This window comes from Callithrix jacchus, chromosome 22 (genome assembly GCF_049354715.1).
Source record: "Callithrix jacchus isolate 240 chromosome 22, calJac240_pri, whole genome shotgun sequence".
Classification (NCBI taxonomy): Eukaryota; Metazoa; Chordata; class Mammalia; order Primates; family Cebidae; genus Callithrix; species Callithrix jacchus.
The window spans coordinates 46478565-46504169 of NC_133523.1; the positions used below are offsets into that span (position 1 = coordinate 46478565).

General features: G+C 44.3%; 1 protein-coding gene across 9 annotated transcripts; it reads right to left on the reverse strand.

Annotated features, from left to right (window-relative positions):
* Positions 1–3239: 3239 nt before the first annotated feature.
* Positions 3240–24184, reverse strand: ZNF347 (zinc finger protein 347). 9 transcript variants are annotated; one of them, XM_078361148.1, is made up of 6 exons: positions 24030–24184; positions 19181–19237; positions 13320–13446; positions 12760–12888; positions 9974–10329; positions 3240–9853 (listed from the first exon to the last, which is right to left on the reverse strand). In XM_078361148.1, the coding sequence occupies exons 2-6, from the start codon at positions 19193–19195 to the stop codon at positions 8117–8119; spliced, it is 2364 nt and encodes a 787-aa protein (XP_078217274.1). In that variant the 5' UTR covers positions 19196–19237; positions 24030–24184; the 3' UTR covers positions 3240–8116. The 9 variants fall into 9 exon arrangements, with proteins under 9 accessions (XP_078217274.1, XP_078217273.1, XP_078217270.1 ...); XM_078361147.1 differs by having other exon boundaries at positions 19181–19241; XM_078361144.1 differs by lacking the exon at positions 24030–24184 and adding an exon at positions 22666–23539 and having other exon boundaries at positions 19181–19241.
* Between the last annotated feature and the right edge of the window lie 1421 nt (positions 24185–25605).

The window sequence follows — 25605 nt, forward strand, 5'->3', positions numbered from 1 at the left end:
CCATAGCCTAAATGCAAAATATCAAACCATAAAATGTTATCCTGTAAGAGACTGAAAGAAAAAAAAAATTCACAGAATAAAATCTTAAGAATCAAGAGCTTGTTCAAAAATTCGTAGCCATGGCATCAAAAGCACGATTCGTTAAAGAAAAAGAATAAATAAATAAACAAACAAATAAAGGAAAAAACCAATCAACTGGTATTTACCACATTAAAAACTTTTGGTCTGTGAAAGACCTTGACAATGAAAGAAAAGGCATTTGATACATACGGTTTGGCTCAGTGTCCCCATCAAATCTCATCTTGAATATAATCCACATGTGTCGAGGGAGGGACCTGGTGAGAGGTGATTGAATCATGGGGGTGTTTTTCTCCGTGCCATTCTCATGATAGTGCGTTCTCAGGACATCTGATGGTTTAAAAATCTGTGATAGTTCCTCCTTCGACCGCTCTCTCCTGCTGCATGCAAGACGCGCCTTATTTCCCCTTCCCCTTCCTCCATGCTTGTAAGTTTCCTGAGGCCTCCCTAGCCATGTGGAACTGGGAGTCAATTAAACCTCTTTTGTTTATAAATCACCTGGTCTCGGGTAGTATCTTTATGGCAGTGTGAAAATGGGCAAATACTGTACTGAATAATAGGAAATATTTGCCTACCGTAATATCTGACATAAAACTGTTATGTGGAATGTATAAAGAATTCTAGAACGACTTAAAAAACAAAAAAGCAAATAACATTTTAAAAAGCAAAATACTCAAATTAGAAAATGGATAGAACCATGAAGAGACATTTCACTGAGGCAGATATACTGAGATAAAAAGGCACTTAAAAAGATTTCCAACATCACCACCCATCAAATGTCAGACCTCAGCATACTCTGCTTTCTCCATGTGAACCCCTGGATGCCATCAGAGAGAATGGGAAACACAGGAGCTTCTACTCAACAGTCCCAAATGTTTGGTGATGTGTATTAGCAACCTGTAATTGTTTTTGGAAACTAACAATGGGAACACAGATATAAAAATATTCTCAGCTCAACAAATATGGACTGTCATTGTCACTATTAGTGAATTTTTTTTCTGAGACGAAGTCTTGTTCTGTCACTCAGGCTGGAGTGCAGTAGCATGATCTCAGCTCACTGAAACCTCTGCCTCCCGGGCTCAAGAGATTCTCCTGCCTCAGCCTCCCCAGTAGCTGGAACCACAGGTGCCTGCCACCACGCCCAGCTATTTTTTGTATTTTTAGTAGAGGCGGGTTTCACCAATTTGGCTAGCCTGGTCTCCAATTCCAGACCTTAGGTGATCCACCCGCCTCAGTCTCCCAAAGTGCTGGGATTATAGGGGTGAGCCATTGCACCTGGCCACTATTAGTGCATTCTTAAACTTATACCTTAGGTACTGGATACCTCCCTCGAAAGATTGATCTTTCTTTTCTTTTTTTTTAAGACAGAGTTTCGATCTTGTTACCCAGGCTGGAGTGCAATGGCGCGATCTTGGCTCACCGCAACCTCCGCCTCCTGGGTTCAGGCAATTCTCCTGCCTCAGCCTCCTGAGTAGCTGGGATTACAGGCACGCACCAACATGCCCAGGTAATTTTTTGTATTTTTAGTAGAGATGGGGTTTCACCATGTTGACCAGGATGGTCTCGATCTCTTGACCTCATGATCCACCCGCCTCGGCCTCCCAAAGTGCTGGGATTACAGGCGTGAGCCACCGCACCCGGCTTCTTTTCTTTTTCTTTCTATCTATCCTTCCTTTTTTCCCTTCCTTCCTTCCTCCCCCCTGCTTCCCAGGTTCAAGCAATTCTCCTGCCTCAGCCTTCTGAGTAGCTGGGATTACAGATGTGGGCGACCACGCCAGGTTAATTTTTGTATTTTTAGTAGAGGCAGGGTTTCACCATGTTGGTCAGGCTGGTCTCAAACTCCTGACCTCATGATCTGCCCACCTAGGTCTTCCAAAGTGCTGGGATTACAGGTATGAGCCATCTCACCTGGCCTAGATAATCTTTCTTACAGGATTATGGGATAATGAGTGTCTCTGTCATTCATTTAGGTAAGTTCATAGGAAACAGTGATCAGTAAAAATATAGATTTAATACAAAGTTACCAAAATCACAATGATATATGAAGATAAACCATTTAAAAATTACAAGATACTGACAAAATAGGTACAGACAGTGAGTAAAGGACAAAAATAACTCGCATTGTTACTGCTGCATCGTCGTTAACGGCTTTGTCCTTGCAACCAGACAGGGATTCAAGTCTCGATTCAGCCTCTTACTGAAACGTGACTAGATGAGTCTATTAAAGCAGAACATGCTAAGGTCTGACATTTGATGGATGGTAATGCTGGAAGTGTTTTTATGGGCCTATTTATCTCAGTATATCTGCTTCAGTGAAATGTCTCTTCATAGTTCTATCAATTTTCTGGAAAAAAATATATATATACACACAGACACATATATAGAGAGAGGAGAAAGAGAGAGAGAGATGGAGTCCACAGGCTGGAGTGCAATGGCACATCTCGGCTCACTGAAACAACCATTTCCCAGGTGCAAGTGATTCTCCTGTCTCAGCTTCCCGAATAGCTGGAATTACAAGCGCCCGCCACCACACTCAGCTGATTTTTATATTTTCAGTAGCGATGGGGTCTCCCCATGTTGGTCAGGCTGGTCTTGAACTCCTGACCTCAGGTGATCCATCTGCTTCAGCCTCTCAAAGTATTGGGATTACAGTGTGACACCGTGCCCAGCCTAATTTGATTATTTTCCCTATCTATCCTAGGTTTCCTCACCTCTGAAATGAGAATATCATCAATATTCATTTCAGGCAGCTGACGATTTAGTTGTTACACATAAAGCACTAGCAACTGTGATTCTTACTCTAAATGTGATTGATACAAAAGAAAATATATATGCAAAGGTAAATCACTTATTAAAGAATATGCATCAGTTTTTTAAAAATGGAAACAAATCTAAGGGGAGAATATTAAATGGCAGCTGTCACGGCAAAAGTTGCGTGTAAGCTCTGCTGGCTCAGCACAGAAATCCCAGCCACAGTGGGAAGTTGAACTGCCTCCAGGGAGTCACCAAAAGAAATTATCTCCTTTGCATAAATTATAACTAGTATCTTGTGGACTCTCTTATTGGTTGTATTTTCATTTAGTTCTCCAGATGCTGGTTAACCTCCACACGCTTGATTTTTGAGCAGCTGGTCTTTGATAACTCCATATTAAGAGACTTCATTTCACCGTTTTGTATCCCAGTACTTTAATTGAACTAAAGACTTACAAGCACATTCCATTTTCCTATTTACAGAGAACCTAGTCAGTACCTGCTATCATCTTACATACATTTCATGTCACAAAATTTTATTTACAAACCACACCCTCCTTTACGTATTCTCTAACTTTTTCACCAGAGTAACACAGAGAAGAAATGCAGTAAACATATAATTTGGATTAAAATGTATGGAAGAAACCTTTACAATAAAAATCATATTCAAAAACAAAAAGTCGCTTTACTACTATTGAAAATAAGCTATGGGGCGGGGGGCACAGTGGCTCACAGCTGTAATCCTAGCACTTTGGGAGGCTGAGGAAGGAGGAGTGCTTGAGGCCAAGAGTTCAAGACCAACCTGGCCAACACAGCAAGACCCCACCGCTAAAAAGAAAGAAAAGCTATGAACTATATTACACAATACAATAAACTGAAGATGACATTAACATAACACAGCCTTTGAAAAATTACCTTTAGCTAAAATTGCTTGATCATATTATGTAATAAACTTTTCCACAAATTCATTTTCATTGAACTACTGTAAAAATATTTTAGGCAGGCTGGGTGCGGTGGCTCACGCCTATAATCCCAGCACTTTGGGAGGCTGAGGCGGGTGGATCACGAGGTCAAGAGATTGAGACCCTCCTGGTCAACATGGTGTAACCCTGTCTCTACCAAAAATACAAAAATTAGCTGGGCATGGTGGCGCTTGCCTGTAGTCCCAGCTAGCAGGGAGGCTGAGGCAGGAGAATTGCTTGAACCCAGGAGGTGGAGGTAACCATTAGCCGAGATCACACCATTGCACTCCAGTCTGGGTAACAACAGCGAAACTCCATCTCAAAATATATATATATATATATTTTAGGCAATTTAAACAGCATTTCACAAACATTTTCAAGAATGATGTTGTATAATGGCACCTATGGGTTCAGCAGGAAAGGAAAACTAATTACTATTACAAAGAAAACAGAGGTCTTTCCTAACAAATCACTTAGAACTTTCTTTTCTTTTGAGATGGAGTCTCACCCTATTGCCCAGGCTGGAGTGCAGTGGCAAGATCTCAGCTCACTGCAACCTCCGCCTCCCAGGTTCAAGCGATTCTCCTGCCTCAGCCTCCTGAGTAGCTGGGACTACAGCTACACGCCACCATACCCGGCTAATTTTTGTATTTTTAGTAGAGATGGGGTTTCACCATGTTAGCCAGGCTGGTCTCGAGCTCCTGACCTGAGGTGATCCACCTGCCTCGGCCTCCTGAAGTGCTGGGATTACAGGCTTGAGCCACCACGCCTGGCCGGAAATCCGAAGTTTCAAGAGTAAATATTCAGTGTCGTAGTAGTCAGTTTCCATTTTGCGATTTTTGTCGTGTAACAACATTTACACCTTTGCATTCCCTCTTCTTATTCTGCCTGGCCAAGCTGATAATGCCTGTGTTCCCTCCTTTGGAACTAGATGGAAGTTCAAACCGTGTGTGGCACCCTCACTCCAACCACGCCCTTTTATTAAAGGTTATTACCATAATACCCATAACCAGTTACTTATCCCTGCTCTCTCAAGCCAGTTTGGACCAGTTTGGGAAGTCAACCTTGCTTCTCACAGAAATCCTCATTATGCAATACGCACTTCCTTTTTTTTTTTTTTTGCAACGGAGTTTCGCTCTCGTTACCCAGGCTGGAGTGCAATGGCGCGAACTCGGCTCACCGCAACCTCCACCTCCTGGGTTCAAGCAATTCTCCTACCTCAGCCTCCCGAGTAGCTGGGATTACAGGCACGCGCCACCATGCCCAGATAAGTTTTGTATTTTTGGTAGAGACGGGGTTCCATCTTGTTGATCAGGATGGTCTCGATCTCTTGACCTAGTGATCCACCCGCCTCGGCATCCCAAAGTGCTGGGATTATAGGCGTGAGCCACCGCGCCCGGCCGTAATACGCATTTTCCTAAAATTTCATTGTTTGACATCATAATTTTCTGTATCTAATCCAAACTGCAGGTTGAGTGCAATACACTTCCACTGGAGGGGGGACAACTTAACATTACCAAAAATGTGGTAAGGCTACGTCTATGAAACTTATAGTTTACCCACCAAAATAAAATTTCCATTATGTATGTTCATGAGGAGGAAACTCAGCCGGGCGTGGTGGCTCACGCCTGTAATACCAGCACTTTGGGAGGCCGAGGCGGGTGGATCACGAGGTCAAGAGATCGAGACCATCCTGGTCAACATGGTGAAACCCCGTCTCTACTAAAAATACAAAAAATTAGCTGGGCATGGTGGCGCGTGCCTGTAGTCCCAGCTACTCGGGAGGCTGAGGCAGGAGAATTGCCTGAACCCGGGAGGCGGAGGTTGCGGTGAGCCGAGATGGCACCATTGCACTCCAGCCTGGGTAACAAGAGCAAAACTCCGTCTCAAAAAAAAAAAAAGAGGAAACTCAGGAATGTTAGTCTTGTCAAATTATGTCAATGAGCATAGCATTCTAAGAATAGTGTAACTTTTGTTATTCTGCGCTATTTATAATTTCATAATATTTTTCATACACTTTTTTTTGAGACAGGGTCTCGCTGCTCTGTCACCCAGGTTGGAGTGCAGTGGTGCAGTCTTGGCTCATTGCAACCTCTGCCTCTTGCGCTTGAGTGATCCACCTGCCTCAGTCCCCTGAGGAGCTGGGACTACAGGCGTGAGCCACTCTGCCCAGCTAATTTTTCTATTTTTTTGTAGAGACAGGGTTTTGCCATGTTGCCCAGGCGGTTCAAACTCCTGGACTCAAGTGACCCACCTGCCTCTCAAAGTGCTAGGATTACAGCCATGAGCCATCATGCCCGGCCCATACACCTGCTATAGATGTATTTTCACTTCATGTAATAAAGATGTATGCCATAGTTATTTGGCACATAAGCATGTAAAAATATAATACGGTATATATTCAACAACACTGGCAGCTTTCAGAGTGTAAGAGTGTAAAAATGGCACTTATAAAAATGGTTTTTTTTTTTTGGGGGACGAAGTCTTGCTCTGTTGCCAAGCTGGAGTGCAGTGGGCAATCTCAGCTCACTGCAACCTCCAACTCCCGGGTTCAAACGATTCTCCTGCCTCAGCTCCCAAAGGCAACTGCCACCGTCCCAAGCTAATTTATATATATATATATTTTTTGAGACAGAGTTTCACTGTTGTTACCCAGACTGGAGTGCAACAGCACGATCTCGGCTCACCGCAACCTCCGTCTCCTGGGTTCAAGCAATTCTCCTGCCTCAGCCTCCCAAAGTGCTGGGATTATAGGCGTGAGCCACCGTGCCCGGCTAATTTGTATATTTTTAGTAGAGACAGGGTTTCACCATGTTGGCTGGGATGGTCTCTATCTCCTGACCTCGTGATCCACATGCCTTGGCCTCCCAAAGTGCTGGGATTACAGGTGTGAGCCACTGCGCCCGGCCGAAAGTTGCACTTTCTATGGGATTTTCATTATATCCATGTAAATATGCTAAGACAGAGTGTAGAGAGAATAATTCAGGGCACAGTATGATTACAGTTTCCCAAAATTGTATGTTGTTTGATTTCACCAAGAAAAAAAAAATGTTCTCGATCCTCCAACCTAAAAGACTGAGTGTATTGTTATTATCTGTTACGAAGTATCCTACTCAGGCAGGAAAAAACAGTGTTGGTACAAAAATGTGATTCATTCAGTTATAAGAAAACATCCCATTTTTCTGTCAAAACATTATGCCTGTGACACATTCTCAATAAAACAGCAGCAAAATATACTTCTAGCAGTTAGTGTCAATTCTACTAAAAAAAAACACGGTATTCTGGTTCTGGTGTCCAAGCTCTCTACTCTGGTAACTGTTATCTCTTCAATTTCAAAAATAAGCCTATTTTTCATCAATCTCTGCCATAAAACTCCTGTTGCCATTCAATAGAGAAGGTGGCGACCGTTCCCCTGCACTATTACTATTATATAATCAGTCATTCATAACCTATTACTCTCCTCCCATGAAAACTCCAGTGTCCCGAGGTCTTGGCCTGCTTAATGCATGGTTGGTAGAGCCTTTCTTGCCTAAAACCCACAGTGTCTTTCTCTCAGAAGAAGGGCACCCTGAATACAATCAGTATGACAACTGATATCATAGTTTTACCTTATTTTCTGCCCCTAAACCATGGTCTCTCAATTGAAAGAATATTTAATTTTATAATGTGGAGTCCTCCTTCTTCAATAAATGTGGATAAATATGATCCTCATGTAATGCGTACCATATTCTTTCCCAGAGGGGCACCACGAAAGGTGTTCAGGTTGAAAGTCACAAACAGTAGCCTTTTTGAGAAACCTCAAACAATGGAATGAAATATTTTCTAATCTGAAGGTAAGTAGCCATTTCCAAATGTCCTTCAACTTTTGAAATATGTGTCATAAGTTTTACCATATTGGGATGTGTAATTGTCGTGCAGTTTGTCATATTAAAAGTGAATCGAAGAACTAGAGACTGAGTTACTCTTCATATGAATCCTCACCTACGGTTACAGTCTTAAGAGCTTCAGGATGCACATTACATTAGTGTGGTTCCATAAAGTATGCAGATTTTAATGTCTAGAAAGCTGTGAGGCCTGAATAAAGCCTCTGCCACATACAGTACACTTATATGATTTCTCATTATTACGGAACCTTGGATGTCTATTAATACTTGAACTCATAAGCAGTTTGCCACAGTCTTTGCACTTTCAAGGATTCTCTCAGGAATAAATTCTCTGATGTTGTTCAAAGGAATTAACTCTAACTGCAAAAGTTGCCACCTTCATTTGTAAGGTTTCTCTCCACTCTGAATTCTGTGACGACTTGCAAGGGTTCAACTCTGACTTTAGAACTTTCCACAAGTGACATTTATAAGGTTTTCCTCCAGTATGGATTGCCTGATAGGTAGCAAAGCTTGAACGGACACTAAAGGCTTCCCCACATAATTACACTCATATGGTTTCTCACTGGTATGAACCCTCTGATGCCTTGCAAGTTTTGAAGTTTGACTAAAGGCTCTGCCACATTCATTACACTTGTAAGGTTGATCTCCAGTATGAATTCCTTGATGCCTTGCAAGGTGTGAATTCTGAGTGAAGACCTTGCCACACTCATTACATTTGTAAGGTTTTTCTCCAGTATGGATGACCTGATGGGTAGTTAGGCCTGAACGGACACTAAAGGCTTTGCCACACTGATTACACACATATGGTTTCTCTCCAGTATGAACCCTCTGATGCCTTGCAAGTTTTGAAGTTTGACAAAAGGCTTTGCCACATTCATTACACTTGTAAGGTTTATCTCCAGTGTGAATTCTCCGATGTCTTGCAAGGTGTGAATTCTGACTGAAGACCTTACCACACTCATTACATCTGTAAGGTTTTTCTCCAGTATGGATGACCTGATGGGTAGTTAGGTTTGAATGTTCACTAAAGGCTTTGCCACACTCATCATACTTGTAAGTTTTCTGTCCGGTATGAATTCGCCGATGCCTTGCAAGGTATGAGTTATGCCTAAAGACCTTGCCACATTCGTTACATTTGTAAGGTTTCTCTCCAGTATGAATTCCCCGATGTCTTGCAAGGTGTGAATTCTGTGTGAAGACCTTGCCACACTCATTACATTTGTAGGGTTTTTCTCCAGTATGGATTGCCTGATGGGTAGTTAGGCTTGAATACACACTGAAGGCTTTGCCACACTCATTACACATGTAAGGTTTCACTCCAGTATGAATTCTTTGATGATTTGCAAGGTGGGAATTTTGAGTGAAGACCTTGCCACATTCATTACATTTGTAAGGTTTTTCCCCAGTATGGATGATCTGATGAGTAGTTAGGTTTGAATGTGCTCTAAAGGCTTTGCCACACTCATTACACTTGTAAGGTTTCTCTCCAGTATGAATTAGCTGATGCCTTGCAAGGTGTGAATTACGCCTAAAGACCTTGCCACATTCATGACATTTGTAAGGCTTTTCTCCAGTGTGAATTACTAGATGAATAGCTAGGCTCGAACGAACACCAAAGGCTTTGCCACACTCATTACACTTGTAAGGTTTCTCTCCAGTGTGAATTCTCCAGTGATTTATAAGGTGTGAATTCTGAGTGAAGACCTTGCCACATTCATTACATTTGTAAGGTTTTTCTCCACGGTGGGTTGCCTGATGGATACTCAGGCTTGAATGAGCTCTAAAGGCTTTCCCACACTCATTACACTTGTAAGGTTTCTCTCCAGTATGAATCCCTCGATGTCTTGCAAGGTGTGAATTCTGAGTGAAAACCTTGCCACATTCGTTACATTTATAAGGTTTCTCTCCAGTGTGAATTTTCTGATGTTGTGAGAGTTGTGAATTTCGACTGAAGACCTTACCACACTCATTACATTTGTAACGTTTTTCTCCAGTATGGATTACCCGATGGGTAGTTAGGTTTGAACGTGTTCTAAAGGCTTTGCCACACTCATAACATTTGTAAGGTTTCTCTTTAGTATGACTTCTCTGGTGACTTGCAAGGTGTGAATTTTGAGGGAAGACCACGCCACATACATTAGATTTGTAAGGCTTTTCCCAATTATTTGCTTTTTGTCCCTGTGTAAGTAATAAAGAGATAAAGTCTTTGAAATATTTCTTAGAAATGTAGGTTTTGACATTATAAGGCATTTGTTGAGGGGGTGAAACTGAGGAACTATTATTGAAAGACTTCTCTACCTGATTATATTCATAAATTTTCCCTTCATATTGAAAAAGCTGTAGTTCAGGCAGATGTGGCTGAAAGCTTAATCCAAGCTGATTTGTAATAAGCTTGCTTCTTGCATCTCTTTTGTCATGTTCACCTCTTCCATGCGTGGGATTATCTTTCTGGGTCATAAGCACTGCTTTGTAATTTCCTTCAGCATCTCTGCGTTGATACTCAAGGTCATGAACATTTTTCTGGACTTCCCTGAAGAAACAGCCTTCAATGTCATGGCTTTCATGTCTTTCCAACATCACTGTTTGGAATACTTCTCCCGTACTGCTCTTCCCTTTGTGTGGTAAATCTTTCATTACAAATTCAGAAGACAGAGCTACAAGATATAAAGATCCATAGGTTTCTAATTAAATGTAGTATGCAAACAAGTATTTTACACTGAAAAACAATATTATACCAAAAGGAAGTCTTACATTAAACAGATTTATGAAACTTCAATATAATAATATTCAATTTTTAGGAACACAAAAGGAAGAGGATTGTTTAATAAAGAAAAGTCGATTCCATGTAATTCAAATTAATAGTATGGAAGCATAGTTCTCAACCAACAATACTGTAGCCAGCAAAGCAATTCTCAGTAATAAAGGAGAGAACGTCTTTCCCAGACAAACAAAGCTAAGGGAATTTACCACGATCAGACCTCTTTTACAAGAAATTATAAAGGGAATTTTTCAAATCCAAAGAAAATGACACAATGTAACTGTTACACTAATATTAACATCATAATTATGGTGTGCAAACCATTTATATATTTACTAAGAGGGCTAAAAGATAAAACTATTAAAAATAAGCACAACAATTTTTTTTTCACCACCACCCCTAAGCACAACAATTTTAAGAGATAGGCAGTACACAACATAAATTGTGACATAAAAAATTTAAAATGCCCTGTAATCCCAGCACTTCAGGAGGCTGAGGCAGGTGGATCACAAGGTCAAGAGATCGAGACCATCCTGGTCAACATGGTGAAACCCCATCTCCACTAAAAATACAAAAAATTAGCTGGGCATGGTGGTGCATGCCTGTAATCCCAGCTACTCAGGAGGCTGAGGCAGGAGAATTGCCTGAACCCAGGAAGCAGAGGCTGCGGTGAGCCGAGATCGTGCCATTGCACTCCACCCTGGGTAACAAGAGCAAAACTCCATCTCAAAAAACAAAACAAAACAAAAAAAACACTAGAAATCAACAACAAGAAGAGTCTTGGAAGATATACAAACATAGTTGGGCACGTTGGCTAATGCCTGTAATCCCAGCACTTCGGGAGGCCAAAGCAGGCAGATCACCTGAGGTCAGGAGTTTGAGGGTAGCCTGGCCAACACAGTGAAACCCCATCTCTACTAAAAATACAAAAATCGGCCAGGTGTGATGGCATGTGCCTGTAATTCCAGCTACTTGGGAGGCTGAGGCAAGAGAATCACTTGAACCTGGGGGCAGAAGTTGCAGTAAACCAAGATCATGCCACTGCATTCCAGCCTGGACAAGACAGTGAGACTCCGTCGCAAAAACAAACAAACAAAAATACAGAATTAGCTGGGCATTGTAGTGTGTGCCTGTAACCCCAGGTACTAGAGGTGAGAGGGTCAGCTGAGCCCAGGAGTTTGAGTTTGCAGTGAGCTATGATTGTGCCTCTGCACTGCAGTCTGGGTGAGAGAGAGAGAGAGACTGACAAAAAAAAAAAAAAAAAAAGAAAAGGAAAAAGAAAGAACTAATACTAATTCTACTCAACCTATTTTAAAAATTGAAGGGAGCACATATTTTCAAACTCATTTTATGAGGCCAGCATTACCCTGATGCCAAAAAGCAGACAAGGACCCAACAACAAAAAGAAAACTACAGGCCAATATCCCTGATGAATAAATATGCAAAAATCCTCAACAAAACACAAGTGGCAAATACAATTCAACAACACATTAAAAAGGCAATCGCACATGATCGGGTGGGATTCATTCCAGGAACGCAAGGAGAGTTTAATACACATGAATCAATGAATGTGATTCATCACATCAACAGAATCAAGGACAAAAACCGTATTATCATTGCAATAGATGCTGGAAAATGACTCAATAAAATCAGTATCTCTTCAATGATAAAAAGTCTAAACAACTTGGGCGCAGAAAAAACATATCTAAACATGATAAAAGCCATATGTGAGAAATCTGCAGGGAATATACTAAACGAAGAAAAATTGAAAGCCTTTCTGCTAAGATCTGAAAGACAGGGATGTCCACTTTCACTCCTTCTATTCAACACAGCATTGAGGTTCTAGCCAAAGCAATTATGCAAGAGAAATAAAAAAACAATGGAAAAGGAAGAAGTCAAAATATACTTCTTTGCAGATGACATGATTTTATACTTAGAAAAGCCTAATGGCTCCACTAAAACACTCTTACAATTTAGCAAACTACATAGAATTCAGATCTATATGACTGAGAACTGGGCATCAGATAGAATCAACACCAAAGGACAAAACGACCCTTTTGTAACAGCCTTCCCTGTTCCATGGAATCAGGGAACCAGAGTTCTCAGAAGCTGGATAACAGTGTTGTCCGTTATGATAGAGCCTTTGCCTTTGTCTGTTTCAGCTGCAGCACAATTAGAGGGTGAAAGGGTAAACTAGTACAAATCTAAAGGATAGATAAAAGGGGGCAAAGATTTCTGTTCAGAGGTCACAGGATTCTTTATTTGTATAGAGTTTACCAAACACTATTTAATAAGCAGCATTCTCTCCACCCATCTGAACTCTTACCTGTGATCAGGGCTTTGATCCATTCCCATCCATCCGGGTTTCCTGCTCTCTGTACTTGGCTCTCCAGAGCAAAAGGCCCCTTCCCTTGCTCCAACATAGAGATAATACTGAGGTCAAAACAAGAGATTCCTGCTTATGAAAAGAAAGGAAATCAATGGGCTGTAGATTTTCCAGAGTCCCAGTCCTATGTTGACATGAGGAGGGAGAACTTCACAGATATATCTAGAAAAAAACTTCAAAAATTCATCTACTAAATGCTTCCTGATGAATTGTTATGAAACACTATAATATGCAAATATACAGCTCTCATCCCAAAACCACTGAATCAGAGCATGGGGATAGAAAACAGGGAATTGGGTATTTTAAAAGCTCTGAAACGCTCCAGTGATATCAGGAAGAGGACAATTGAAATCCAGTTTCCACATTATGGAAATTTTCATTTTTGAGTCAACACAGCTTCAGTCTCAGCCAAGCAAAGCAGGGGCTCCCAAGAGACCCACAAGGAAAATGAAAAGATACACAGGGGAAGATCCTAACTTCTGGAAGAAAGTCATTCTCACCCAGGGAGGCCAGGTTCCTGTAGTTCTCCAACATCACGTCCCTGTACAAACTCCTCTGAGCAGGGTCCAGGCATGTCCACTCCTCCTGAGAGAATTCTATAGCCACATCCCTGAATGTCACCTGTCCCTAAGATAAAAAACACATCCACCAAGGGGATAAGAGGAAAGTTCTAATCTTCACATAAAATGAGAAGAGAGAATAAACTGAAATGAGTGGGCTGACATCCAAGTTGTGATATAATTAAATATACATGGTCTTTATCCCCCTTTCCTGACATACATCTCACTTGGAATCTCTGGAGTGATAAGTATCTTTGCAAGCCAATGAGATGACTGGTGGCTGGAGGCCCCAAGACAGTTTCAGAACAGGGGCTGGTCACCAGAAAGACCAAGGCTGGATTAGAGTTGGGACTCTAATTCCCCAACTTCCCCTGAGGGGACGGGGGCTGAAGGTTCAGTTGATCACCAATAGCCAAAGATGTAAGCAATCATGCCCCCATAATGAAGCCCCCAATAACCCAAAAGGACAGGGCCTGAACAACCGTCAGTATAGGGAAATACATGAAAGGCCTCCTGAGTAGGTGGGATTACAAGCGTGCACCACCACGCCATGCCCCTTCTCCCATATCTTACCTAATAGACTGCTTACATCTTTGTGTTCATCTGTATACTCTGTAATATCCTATATAATAAATGTGTCAATATAAGCAAATTCTTTCCCTGATTTCTGGGAGCCACTCTAGCAAATTAATCAAACCTGAGGAGGGGGTCATGGGAATTCATGATGATGCATAGCCGCTCAGTGAGAGGCAAAGGCCATCTGTGTTTGCAACTGGCACTGAAGTGGGTACACTCTTGTGGGACTGAGCCCTCAACTTGTGGGATCTGATGCTACATCCAGGTAGATAGTGTCAGAATTCAACAGAATAGGAGGTCACCCAGCTGGTGTCTAGTGCAGAACTGCTTGCTTAGTGTGTGTGGGAAAACCCAGGACATTTGGGATGGCAGATGTGTTCTCTGTTGTGAGAGTAGAGTAGGAGAAACTGGATCTGTTTTCACTGCATTCTCACACACACACATGTATTTTTGAGTAGGAGGTTTCCTTAATTCAGTCTTCTTTTTTTTTCAGACAGAGTTTCGCTCTTGTTACCCAGGCTGGACTGCAATGGCACGATCTCGGCTCACCGCAACCTCCGCCTCCTGGGTTCAAGCAATTCTCCTGCCTCAGCCTCCTGAGTAGCTGGGATTACAGGCACGCGCCACCATGCCCAGCTAATTTTTTGCATTTTTAGTAGAGATGGGGTTTCACCATGTTGACCAGTATGGTCTCGATCCGTTGACCTCGTGATCCACCCGCCTTGGCCTCCCAAAGTGCTGGGATTACAGGCTTGAGCCACTGCGCCTGGCCGATTCAGTCCTCTTATACTTTTGTATAAGAGGTTATGATGGCCTCTAAATCAGTATTGATTTCTCAGTTTTGTAGACGATACAAAACATATACAAATATACAAACAAAAAAACCAACACTGGGTTATCTTTATTGAAGTGTTATATATTATGTTTGACACACCAAGTGATATTCAGTATCTAGATGATCTAGAGCATGAGTAATGTTTTATGAGATAAAATGTATACAGTGACTTTAAAGAAAGGTCAGAATCTTAAAACTGTGATAATCATCACAGGAACAATGACATATGTCTCTGACCACTTCCCAAGTGCAAGGCATTATCCTACTTATTTATTTACTTACTTATATTTTTGAAATGGAGTCGCTCTGTTGTCCAGGCTGAAGTGCAGTGGCGCAATCTCGGCCCACTGCAACCTCCACCTCCTGCGCTCAAGCAAGTCTCCTGCTTCAGCCTCCCAAGTAGCTGGAATTACAGGCATCCACCACCAGGCCCAGCTAATTTTTGTGTTTTTAATAGAGACAGAGTTTCACCATGTTGGCCAGGCTGGTCTCAAATTCCTGATCTCAGGTGATCCACTTGCCTTGGCCTCCCAAAGTGCTGGGATTACAGGCGTGAGCCACTGTGCCCGGTCTGACGTTATTCTAAATAAATGTCATGCATGTAGTAATTTGTATATGAATATGACAGCTCATGAGAGAAAGATCGGTTCCCATCTTGCTAGGAGATAAATGTATGACAGATACTCTAAGAAGCTTGTGTCAAGTCAAAGACTAAAAGGTCAGAGCAAGCTTCTGAGTCCAGGTGTTTGGGAATAAGAGTTAAACCTAAAGAACCAGGCCGGGCGCGGTGGCTCACGCCTATAATCCCAGCACTTTGGGAGGCTGAGGCGGGTGGATCACGAGGTCAAGAGATCGAGACCATCCTGGTCAACAAGGTGAAACCCCGTCTCTACTAAATTAGAGACTATACAAAAATTAGCTGGGCACGGTGGCGCGTGCCTGTAGTCCAGCTACTCAGGAGGCTGAGGCAGGAGAATTGCTTGAACCCAGAAGGCGGAGGTTGCGGTGAGCCGAGATCGTGCCATTGCACTCCAGCCTGGGTAACAAGAGCAAAACTCTGTCTCAAAAAAAAAACAAAAAACAAAAAACAAAAAACAAAGAACAAACAAAAAAAAACCCTAAAGAACCAAACAGTTAAGTAAGAGTATGCAAAGTGCCTACATGAGCAAAGTTGAAACAAGTTCGTGAATACCAACGTGGAATGACATATGAACACATTTATTTATACCCATAATATCTTACTATTCTTACTTTTTTTTTTTGAGATGGAGTTTCACTCCTGTTGCCTGGGCTGGAGGGCATGGGACAAACCTGGCTCACCGCAACCTATGCCTCCCGGGTTCAAGCGATTCTCCTGTCTCAGCCTCCCCAGTAGCTGGGATTACAGACATGTGCCACCATACCCGACTAATTTTGTATTTTTAGTAGCGATGGGGTTTCTCCATGTTGGTAAGGCTAGTCTCAAACTCCTGACCTCAGGTGATCTGCCTGCCTCACTCTCCCAAAGTGCTGGGATTACAGGCGTGAGCCACTGTGCCGGGCTGCTATTCTTACTATTAAGTTAGTAATGTGATAGTTGAGAACAAATATAAGAAAACATTTATGACGTGATTTGAACTGCTACAAAATATAAAGTTTATTGAAAATCATGCTGTGTCCTTAACAAAAAACCACGCACTCACATCACATACACTCAGTTTAGTAATAATGGGAAAAAGTTAAAATATCCACCTGTCCTCATTCAGAGAAAGGTCTGATAAGGATGTAGAATGAGCTATCCATGTTTCCTAACATGAAAACATGTAAGTTTTCAAAATTTGCATGCTAAAGTGTCACAACAAAACTTTCACTGAAGGGCGGGCATGGTAGCTCATGCCTGTAAGCCCAGAACTTTGGGAGGCCAAGATGGGCTGATCACTTGAGGTCAGAAGTTTGAGACCAGCCTGGCCAACATGGTGAAGACTTGTCTCTATTATAAATATAAAAACTAGGCTGGGTGCAGTGGTTCATGCCTATAATCCCAACACTTTTGGAGGCCTGGGAGGGCAGATCACCTGAGGTCAGGAGTTTGAGACCAGCCTGGCCAACATGGGAGAAACCCTGTCTCTACTAAAAATACAAAAATTAGCCTGGCTTGGTGGTGCATGCCTGTGATCTCAGCTTCTTGGGAGGCTGAGGTAGGAGAATCACTTGAACTTAGGAGACGGAGGTTGCAGTGAGCCGAGATTGTGCTATTGCACTCTAGCCTGGGCAACAAGAACAAAACACTGTCTCAAAAAAAAAATACTAATAATACACATACAAATGAACCAGTTGGGTGTGGCGGCATGCAATTGTAGCCCTAGCTACGTTGGAGGCTGAGGTGAAAGAGTGCTTGAATCCGGGAGGCAGAGGCTGCACTGAGCCGAGATTGTGCCACTCTAACCCTGAGCGACAGAGTGAGGCTCTGTCTCAAAAAAAAAAAAAAAAAATTCACTGAAAAATTTTGTTCTTAATGTCATAACAAGCTATAAACACATTTCTTTTTTCTTTTTTTTTTTTTTTAGGGCTGTTGAATTTTGTCAAAGGCCTTCTCTGCATCAATTGAGAGAATCATGTGGTTTTTGTCTTTGGTTCTGCTTATGTGGCGAATTACGTTTATAGACTTGCGTATGTTGAAACCAGCCTTGCATCCCCGGGATGAATCCTACTTGATCATGGTGGATAAGCTTTCGATGTGCTGTTGCAATTGGCTTGCCAGTATTTTATTGAAGATTTTTGCAACTATGTTCATCATGGATATTGGCCACAAGTTTTCTTTTCTTGTTGAGTCTCTGCCAGGTTTTGGTATCAGGATGATGTTGGTCTCACAAAATGATTTGGGAAGAATTCCCTCTTTTAAAATTGTTTGGAATAGTTTCAGAAGGAATGGTACCAGCTCCTCTTTGTATGTCTGGTAGAATTCGGCTGTGAACCCATCTGGACCAGGGCTTTTTTTTTGGGTGGTAGGCTCTTTTTTTTTTTTTAAGACGGGGTTTCACCATGTTGGTCAGGCTGTTCTTGAACTCCCGACCTCAGGTGATCTGCCTGCCTTAGCCTCCACAGTGCTTGGATTACAGGTGTGAGCCACCACACCTGGCTTGTATAAACACATTTCTATAGGACATGAGACCGACAACACTGCTTCCCCACTGAGATGAGATGGAAGATGGAAGATGCAACAGGAGGGAAATGCTTTATGGTTTAGGGTGTGAGCTGCAAGTTTGTTTGGAGTTATACCATAAAACAGAGAAATACAACATGTCAAGTTTAAAATGAAAGCCACAGCCAGGTGTGAGGACTCATGTCTGTAATCCCAGCACTTTGGGAGGCCGAGGTGGATGAGTCGCTGGAGCTCAGGGGTTCAAGACCAGCCTGGGCAGCATGATAAAACACTGTCTCTATAAAACATACAAAAATCAGACAGGCATAGTGGTGTGTGCCTGTAGTTCAGCTACTTGGGAGTCTGAGGCAGGAGGATCGATTGAGCCCGGGAGGTTGAGACTGCAGGGAGCTGAGATCACGTCACTGCACTCCAGCCTGGGCAACAGGGTGAGGCTCTGCCTCAAAGTAAGTAAATAAATACGATAAATAGAATATTTAATAATTGGTAAAACAAGAATATGGTTCTATCCTCTCTAAGGGCAAGGAAGTTCTGCTCCAATAACCGAGCAAAATAATAACAACTCTCACCTAGCACAAGGGTCCCTGCAGAAACACCAGTCTCCACTGTATGGGTTTTCTAAGAACAGGTGAGTGATTCTCCTGCTTTTTCCTTTTAGGTTGATTTCAAGTATTAAAACAGATGATGGGATGAAAGAATCCTCCACCACTGATGCCAGTCAGTCTCAAGTTCCCATTCCATTCCGTCATTAGTAAAACTTTGGAGCTGGACACAGTGACTCGCTAGGTCAGCTTCGAATGTAATATAAATGAGCCAGAAAACATTTCCCTTTATTAGCCTTATTTTACAGAATTTAGCAGGTATCTGTGCATATTAACATGTGACGTCCACGTGCAGTTTCTCTACTCCTGGTCTACAGAGAGCTGACGGTGCATCCCGATGTGGCCCCTGAACAATCCCTGCTGCCCAGCAGCCCTGACACCACGGGGCCCACACACCGTCTCCATCCGTGTCTGGGGTGAGCCCTTCCCAGGACCGTGCCCAGTGCAGCCTCTTCCCACACTCATGTCACTGAGTCACGGGAGATAGAATCTAGTTGACATGAGAGGGACTGAGGGAAGGCATGGGTGAGTGCCAGCAAACCTGGCAGGCAGGACGCTTCAGACTCAGAGCAGATTTGCTACTTCAAAGAATGCCACTGCAGGTAGAAGTAAGAGGCAGAACAATCCACTGAGAATGTTACTTTACCTGGGTGAGGGCCATGCCTGACTTCTCCTTCTCTCCTCTTCCTCCTCTTCGAGGGTTCTTCCTTAGGGAACAGGAAAGCACCTTTAGAAGTCAATACTGAATATCCAAAATGTGCTGTCTGTTGCTCAGAATCAACACGTCCCCTTCCTCTGCCACCATCACACACACACACAGCGAAGACCCTCCCCCTGTGGAAAGCTAGTCCTCTGTGGCCCAATGCACCAGGGGCAATGCAGGGACAAGACACTACTACGGGAAGAACAATCAGTGAGTTTCTGGCCCCTTTCTTCAGAACCCGCTCCTCTCCTGGAGAAGCCCATACACATGCTGCAGCAGTGGGGAGCTGGGCTGGACTGAGCTCCCCTTCAGGGCACAGACCCAGCCTGACCTAATCCCATGCAGAGAACAGCCTCCTCACCTCTCTCTCTCTGTGGATTGCAGGCCAATCTCAGGCCTCAGAAACTAAAGGCAGAGGCTGGATGTGGTGGCTCACACCTACAATTCTGGCACTTTGGGAGGCAGGAAGATCAACTGAGGCCAGGGCCGGGCATGGTGGCTCATGCCTATAATCCCAGAACTTTGGAAGGCCGAGTCGGGTGGATCACCTGAGGTTGGGAGTTCAAGATCAAGCCTGGCCAACATGGAGTAACCCTATCTCTACTAAAAATGCAAAAATTATCTGGGTGTGGTGGTGGGCACCTGTAACCCCAGCTACTTGGGAGGCTGAGGCAGGAGAATCGCTTGAACCTTGGAGGTGGAAATTGCAGTAAGCCGGAATCATGCCACTGTACTCCAGCCTGGGCCACAGAGCGAGACTCTGTCTCAAAAAAATAAATAAATAAAATAGATGTGTAAAGCTTAATGGGATGTCCTAAAAGCCAGGACAATAGAAGAGAAAGTGATCAACTGTGCCACACGCTGCTGATAGTAATGGAAAGACGACAGGAAATTAAACACTGAATTTCAAATGGAGCTGTCAGTGGTAACTACAAAAGAATCAGTGGAATGCTGGGTGTGAGAGCTTGATTCAGGCAAGAGTTCAAGCAAGAATTGGAGGCAAGAATTGAACACACACACAAAAGTGTCATGTATTGTGATCTTAAACGGAGCATAGAAGAGGGGCACTTACTATACAGAGTGAAATGTAGTTTAGAGGTTGGTTTTTTTTTTTTTTTTGAGATGGAGTCTTGCTCTTGTCACCCAGGCTGAAGTGTAATGGCATGATCTTGGCTCACTGCAACCTCCGCCTGAGTCCAAGTGAGCCTCCTGCCTCAGCCTCTCAAGTAGCTGGGATTACAGGTGCATGCCACCCTGCTCAGCTAATTTTTGGATTTTTAGTAGAGACAGGGTTTCACCAGGTTGACCAGGCTGGTCTTGAACTCCTGATCTCAGGTGATCTGCTGGCACTGACCTCCCAAAGTGCTGGGATTACAGGTGTGAGCCACCACACCCGGCCAATTTAGAGTATTTTTTGTTTTAGAGGTATAGTGTAGAAGAAAAAACAGCTTTAGTCTGTGTCTTTTTTTTTTTTTTTTTTTTTGAGACAGGGTCTTGTTCTGTTGCCCAGGCTAGAGTGCGATGGCATGAACGTAGCTCATTACAGCCTCAAGTTCTTGTGTTCAATCGATTATCTCACCTCCGTCTCGCAAGTAGCTGGGACCACAGGTACAAGCCTCCAAGTCCAGTTTATTTATTTTTCTAATTTTCATAGAGACAGGGTCTTGCTATGTCACCCAGGCTGGTCCCAAACTCCTGGGCTCAAGCAATCCTATCACCTTGGCCTCTGAAAGTGTTGGGATTGCATGTGTGAGCCACTCTGCCCAGCCCTGGGTGCGTGTCTTAATGGACAACACCACCCCCTGGGTACAGGGATGAATTTCCTTGAAGTTAAAATTTTGAAAGCTTTATGGATTGGGAAGAAAAAAAAAAGAAGTTAAAATCAATCACATGCATATTGTCCTGAGACTGAGCGTAGGGCTGGCACGTGGTGCATAATTGTGGGGCAGCAGCAGCCAGAAGCAGGGACAGGTCTCCCCCAGTCACTACTGAGTAGAGATCACAGGCCCTGACAGGTGGGTGCACCACTTAGAGGTCTCTTCCTTTGCTCTTTGAGACAGGAAAAAACCAAACTCTACATAATGCTCTCACACTAAACACAGAATCCTTCACCTCTAGTCATCAAAGTGTGTGTGTGGCTCTTCCCACAATGGCCACTTCTCCAGGGGACTCCCAGCTGGGGGGAAGTCCTACAATTTCACTTAACTCTGACATTATCTACAAAAAGACAGCATGGGCCAGGCACGGTGGCTCATTGCTATAATCTCAGCATTTTGGGAGGCCAAGGCAGGCAGATCACTTGAGGCCAACAGTTCGAGACAGTATGGCCAACATGGTGAAACCCTGTCCCTATTAAAAATCATAAAAATTAGCTGGGTGTGGTGGAATGCACCTGTAATCTCAGCTACTCAAGAGGCTGAGGCAGGAGAATCGCTTGAACTCGGGAGGCAGAGGCTACTGTGAGCTAAGATCATGCCACTGCAGTCTAGCCTGGGTGACAGAGCGAGACTCTGTTTATTATTATTTTTTAGAAGGACAGAATGAGGTGCTACAGGTTCAGAGCTCAGTTTAAAACTGCCCCTCACTTCAGACGAAGTATGCAAGTGGTGTCTGTCACTTAGACTTTTGAGTGACCTGACAAATACTGTGGTTCTCTTTACCCTCCTCTGCGTTAACTTTCTAGGACAGTCCTTCCTTCTGACCGTTAATCTGTATCCTCTGTGATACGCTTTATATATGTGGAAACTATGTCAAGTGTTTCCCTGAGTTCTGGGAGCTGCACTAGAAAATTAACAGAACCCGAGGTGTTGGAGGGGATGTCAACGGAATCCCCACTCCATAGCTGGTCGCTCAGAAGTTCAGGTCCCAATGTGAGACTTGCAACTGGCAGCTGATGTGGGGCAGTTTCCTGGAACTGAGCCTCAACCAGTGGGATCTGCTGTGAACTCCAGGTAGTTTCAGAATTGAGTTAAACTATAGGACAATCAGTTAGCGTCTGACAGAGAATGGGTTGCTGGTGGGAGAAACCCGCACATTTTGGTGAGTGGAGGTGAGATATTGCATAGAATGTGCACTGTGGTATTGAGTGTGACAGGACGAAAAACCAGAGGAAAAATATCTTTGTTTTTCCTCTTAGTTCCTACACTCGCCCCAACCCTACCCCATTCCAGGAAAAGAGAGGTGGTCACTCGAAACTAAACGAGTGAAGTCACGGCCCTCTGGTTCGAATAGTGACTGCAAATGAAGCTACACCCTAATACTAAGAATTGTCAAACGCACGTCTTAGGCATTTTACATAAAGGAGCTTCTTCAATTCTCATTCACATCTACATAATCTAAGTAAACATATTTTAACTGTGTTGTATTATTATAAACCCGGAAACCAATGCCACAATGTAATCATCACATGTAATCAATGCACCACTCACCTGGACCCAGGGTCCCTCTCTGGCTTCCGTACTGTGCTTCCCTCCCTCTTTCTCTGCATCTCTCTCATTCTCACATTAGCTTATTTTTTATTTTCCGTGTTTTTCCCCTGGTTCTTCCCAAGTCGTTTTGTGCTTCCTGCTGTTTCTCCCCTTCTTCCTCTTCCTCTCCCCTTCTTCCTCCTCCTTCCTCTTCTCCCCTTCTTCCTCCTTCTTCCTCTTCTCCCCTTTTTCTTCCTTCCTCCTCTTCTCCCCTTCTTGCTCCTTCTTCCTCCTTCTTCCTCTTCTCCCCTTCTTCCTCCTTCTTCCTTCCTCCTCTTCCACCTGTTCTGGCCCATTCTGGGGCCTTGTTTCAATCCTGACTGCTCTTTCTCCCCAATCTTTCAGTGTCTCCAGTCTCTATATACATTTCTGCCTCTTTCTTCTCCCATCTCTGCTCCCCCTGTAAATCCTCTCTTCCCTGTTACATTCTTTGTCCCCACTCTCTGGCACCCACAGGCCCTAGGCCTCCCCCTGCTGTGGTTTTCCCTCTGCTCTCCTTGTCACTTGCTGCCCCCTCTTGCTATCCCAGCACCACACTGCTCTGTCTGCCCTGGCTCCAAATCTCTCCTCCTCTCCCCGACTCTGTCTGAATAGCCTCCCCCTATCTGTCCCTCTCCCTACCATGCTGTCCCTTCATCTCTCTGGACACCGCGCTTTTCTCTGCATTTCTGCAGTTGTTTTTCTCCTTCTGCTTTCTCAGCTCCTTCTTTCACTCTTACTATGGCTGCAAATCCTCACCCATCCTCTGCTTTGCCAGCTGTTTATGGGCTTCCTTTACTCTTTCCTCTGTCTCGGTTTTTCTGCTTCTCTCTCTCTCCGTCTCCCAATCCCACGCGTTCACAGGCGGGTTTGGAGTAAGACGCCTGCATCCCGGAGGAGCACATTTTCCAGGGGGTGGAGCTGGGCAGGTGTCACAGGACGGGCCCCGGGCCCCTCCCAACGCGGACTCACGGAAACGGTGACTGCGGAGGGGAGACCTGGGGAGCAGCAGGGCCCTGCACGAGGAGGAGGGAGGTGTGGGGACGGGGTCTTAGGACAGGGGTGGGGTCTGCAGGATCCCAGAACCAGACAGAGGACGCGGCCTCCCCGGGACCCGGACAGCGGCGCTGCGCTCCAGGGGCCCATGAGGGCGAGGGTAGGAGGCGCCCAGGGCAGGACTCCACCTCGCAGGTGAGGACTAGAAAAAGCGCGGGGCGGGAGGAGGGGACGGGAAAGGGTTTTAAGCGGGAGGAAGAAGCAAAAGGCGGGGGACAGGGAGCAGCCTCTGAGAGACTTCAACCTGAAGGGAAGCGACTCCGGACCCCCTCCGCGAGGCCTGTATTCACCTGGGGTGGAGGGCGCGGTGCGGGGATCTTAAGGTCTGTAGCGAGCCCGGGCACTGGGTGTGGAAACGGGGTATGGCGATTCGCAAGTTTAAGCCATACTGAGGGACACTCACGCTCCGCGGCGTCACCTCCGCACGCGATCGGCTTCCGGAACTGCAGGAAAGTGCGCACGCGCGGAGAAGAACCCGGACCGTCCAGGGGCGTGGCCTAGGAGAGAGGCGGAGTCTGCGGACGCAACGCGGGGGCGGAGCTGGGGCGGGGTCTGCGCTTCCCTAAGCCCAGCTGGTAGCCAGTCTCGCTTTTCCTGGTTAGGAAACGCTGGAGAGTTCACCGGGGAGCAGGGAGCAGGGTTTATGTTTGTAGCAGTTGTAAGGTGAAAGAATAGACTTACGTGGACCACTTACGTTAGAAACTAAAATGTTTTCCTCTTACCAAGTTGAGAACGGTTTCTGTTAAAACTGTTGGCTGGTGTGCGTAACCCCCATACAGGCACCGAGTAAAGAGACCTAAGCAGAACCTTGGCACAGTTAGGGCTTGAAGAATATCTCACTTTATAGTGTTACTACTCAGCTATTACCTTTTATATAATCCTTTACATAATCCTGTATTAGTTTATAGAATTAGGGCTTGAAGAATCCCTTTATCTAATCCTCTATATATAATCATATAATAGTTGATAGTATGAGTGCCTAAAGAATATTTCCCTACATATATACCTATAATTATATCTCAGTTCATAATCGGAGGAATGTCTAGAGTGGACACAGTGCAGAGCATGAATTAAGGAATAAGCAGCTTATAATCGGAGGAATGCCTAGAGCAGACACAGTGCTGAGCATGATTTAAGGGAAAAACAGTTATACCAGGACAAGAATCCACGGCCCAGGTGGCAGTGTTCAGTATTGTAAAGATACCCGCTGTATGGCAGGCTTGGGGCGAGAGCCACTCCTCCTGATGAAGGAGTTGTAGGACCTTGCTCCAGTTCTTGTGGAAGGCTGCCCTGAGACCCGCAATCCACCTTGGTGACTGTGAACTTTATCAGCTCTTGTTACTTACTGTGCTGCTCGAAAAGCATCTTCCCATAGAACCCATTGGAAGCTGCCAGCAGGTGGCGGTAACCCTGACAGCTCTGTCACTGCTATGTGACTTAAAGCATCCCCCCAAAAATCTTCTTAGAAGTAGTTTGCCCATACATAGAAGTATTGCACACTGTACCCTCTTCACTGCGCGCGACCCACCTTCAAGCCTCGGTGACCTAATGGGAGTGGACCTCTTACTGCATACGGCCCTTGCCTTGATGGGAACCGGCCCCTTGCTGTGCACTGTCCCCCTCCTGGCCTAGGTGACCTAAAGGGGGTGGACCCCTTGTTTTATTGCTCACGACCCTATCACTATCCTTAAAGATGATTTCACTCACTGCCCTGCCCCCTAACCTATACACAATAAATACTCACGCTTCTGGACATTAGGGGCCTCGCCTGACTCTGCTTATAGGTGGCATGGCCCCCCCCCCAAGCCCAGCGTTTTCCTTGTACTTCTGTGTCCTGTCTCTTTATTTCTCAGATCCTGCGCCTCA

Excerpts from the sequence above, each read along its gene's own strand:
- ZNF347 (XM_078361140.1), bottom strand. The coding sequence starts at position 22,733 with ATGAGAGAGATGCAGAGAAAGAGGGAGGGAAGCACAGTACGGAAGCCA. Across the intron at positions 13,447-19,180 it reads CAGGCATGGCCCTCACCCAG|GGACAGGTGACATTCAGGGA; the intron begins GTAAAGTAACAT and ends TTTTTATCTTAG. Across the intron at positions 12,889-13,319 it reads CAGGAACCTGGCCTCCCTGG|GAATCTCTTGTTTTGACCTC; the intron begins GTGAGAATGACT and ends TTTCATAAGCAG.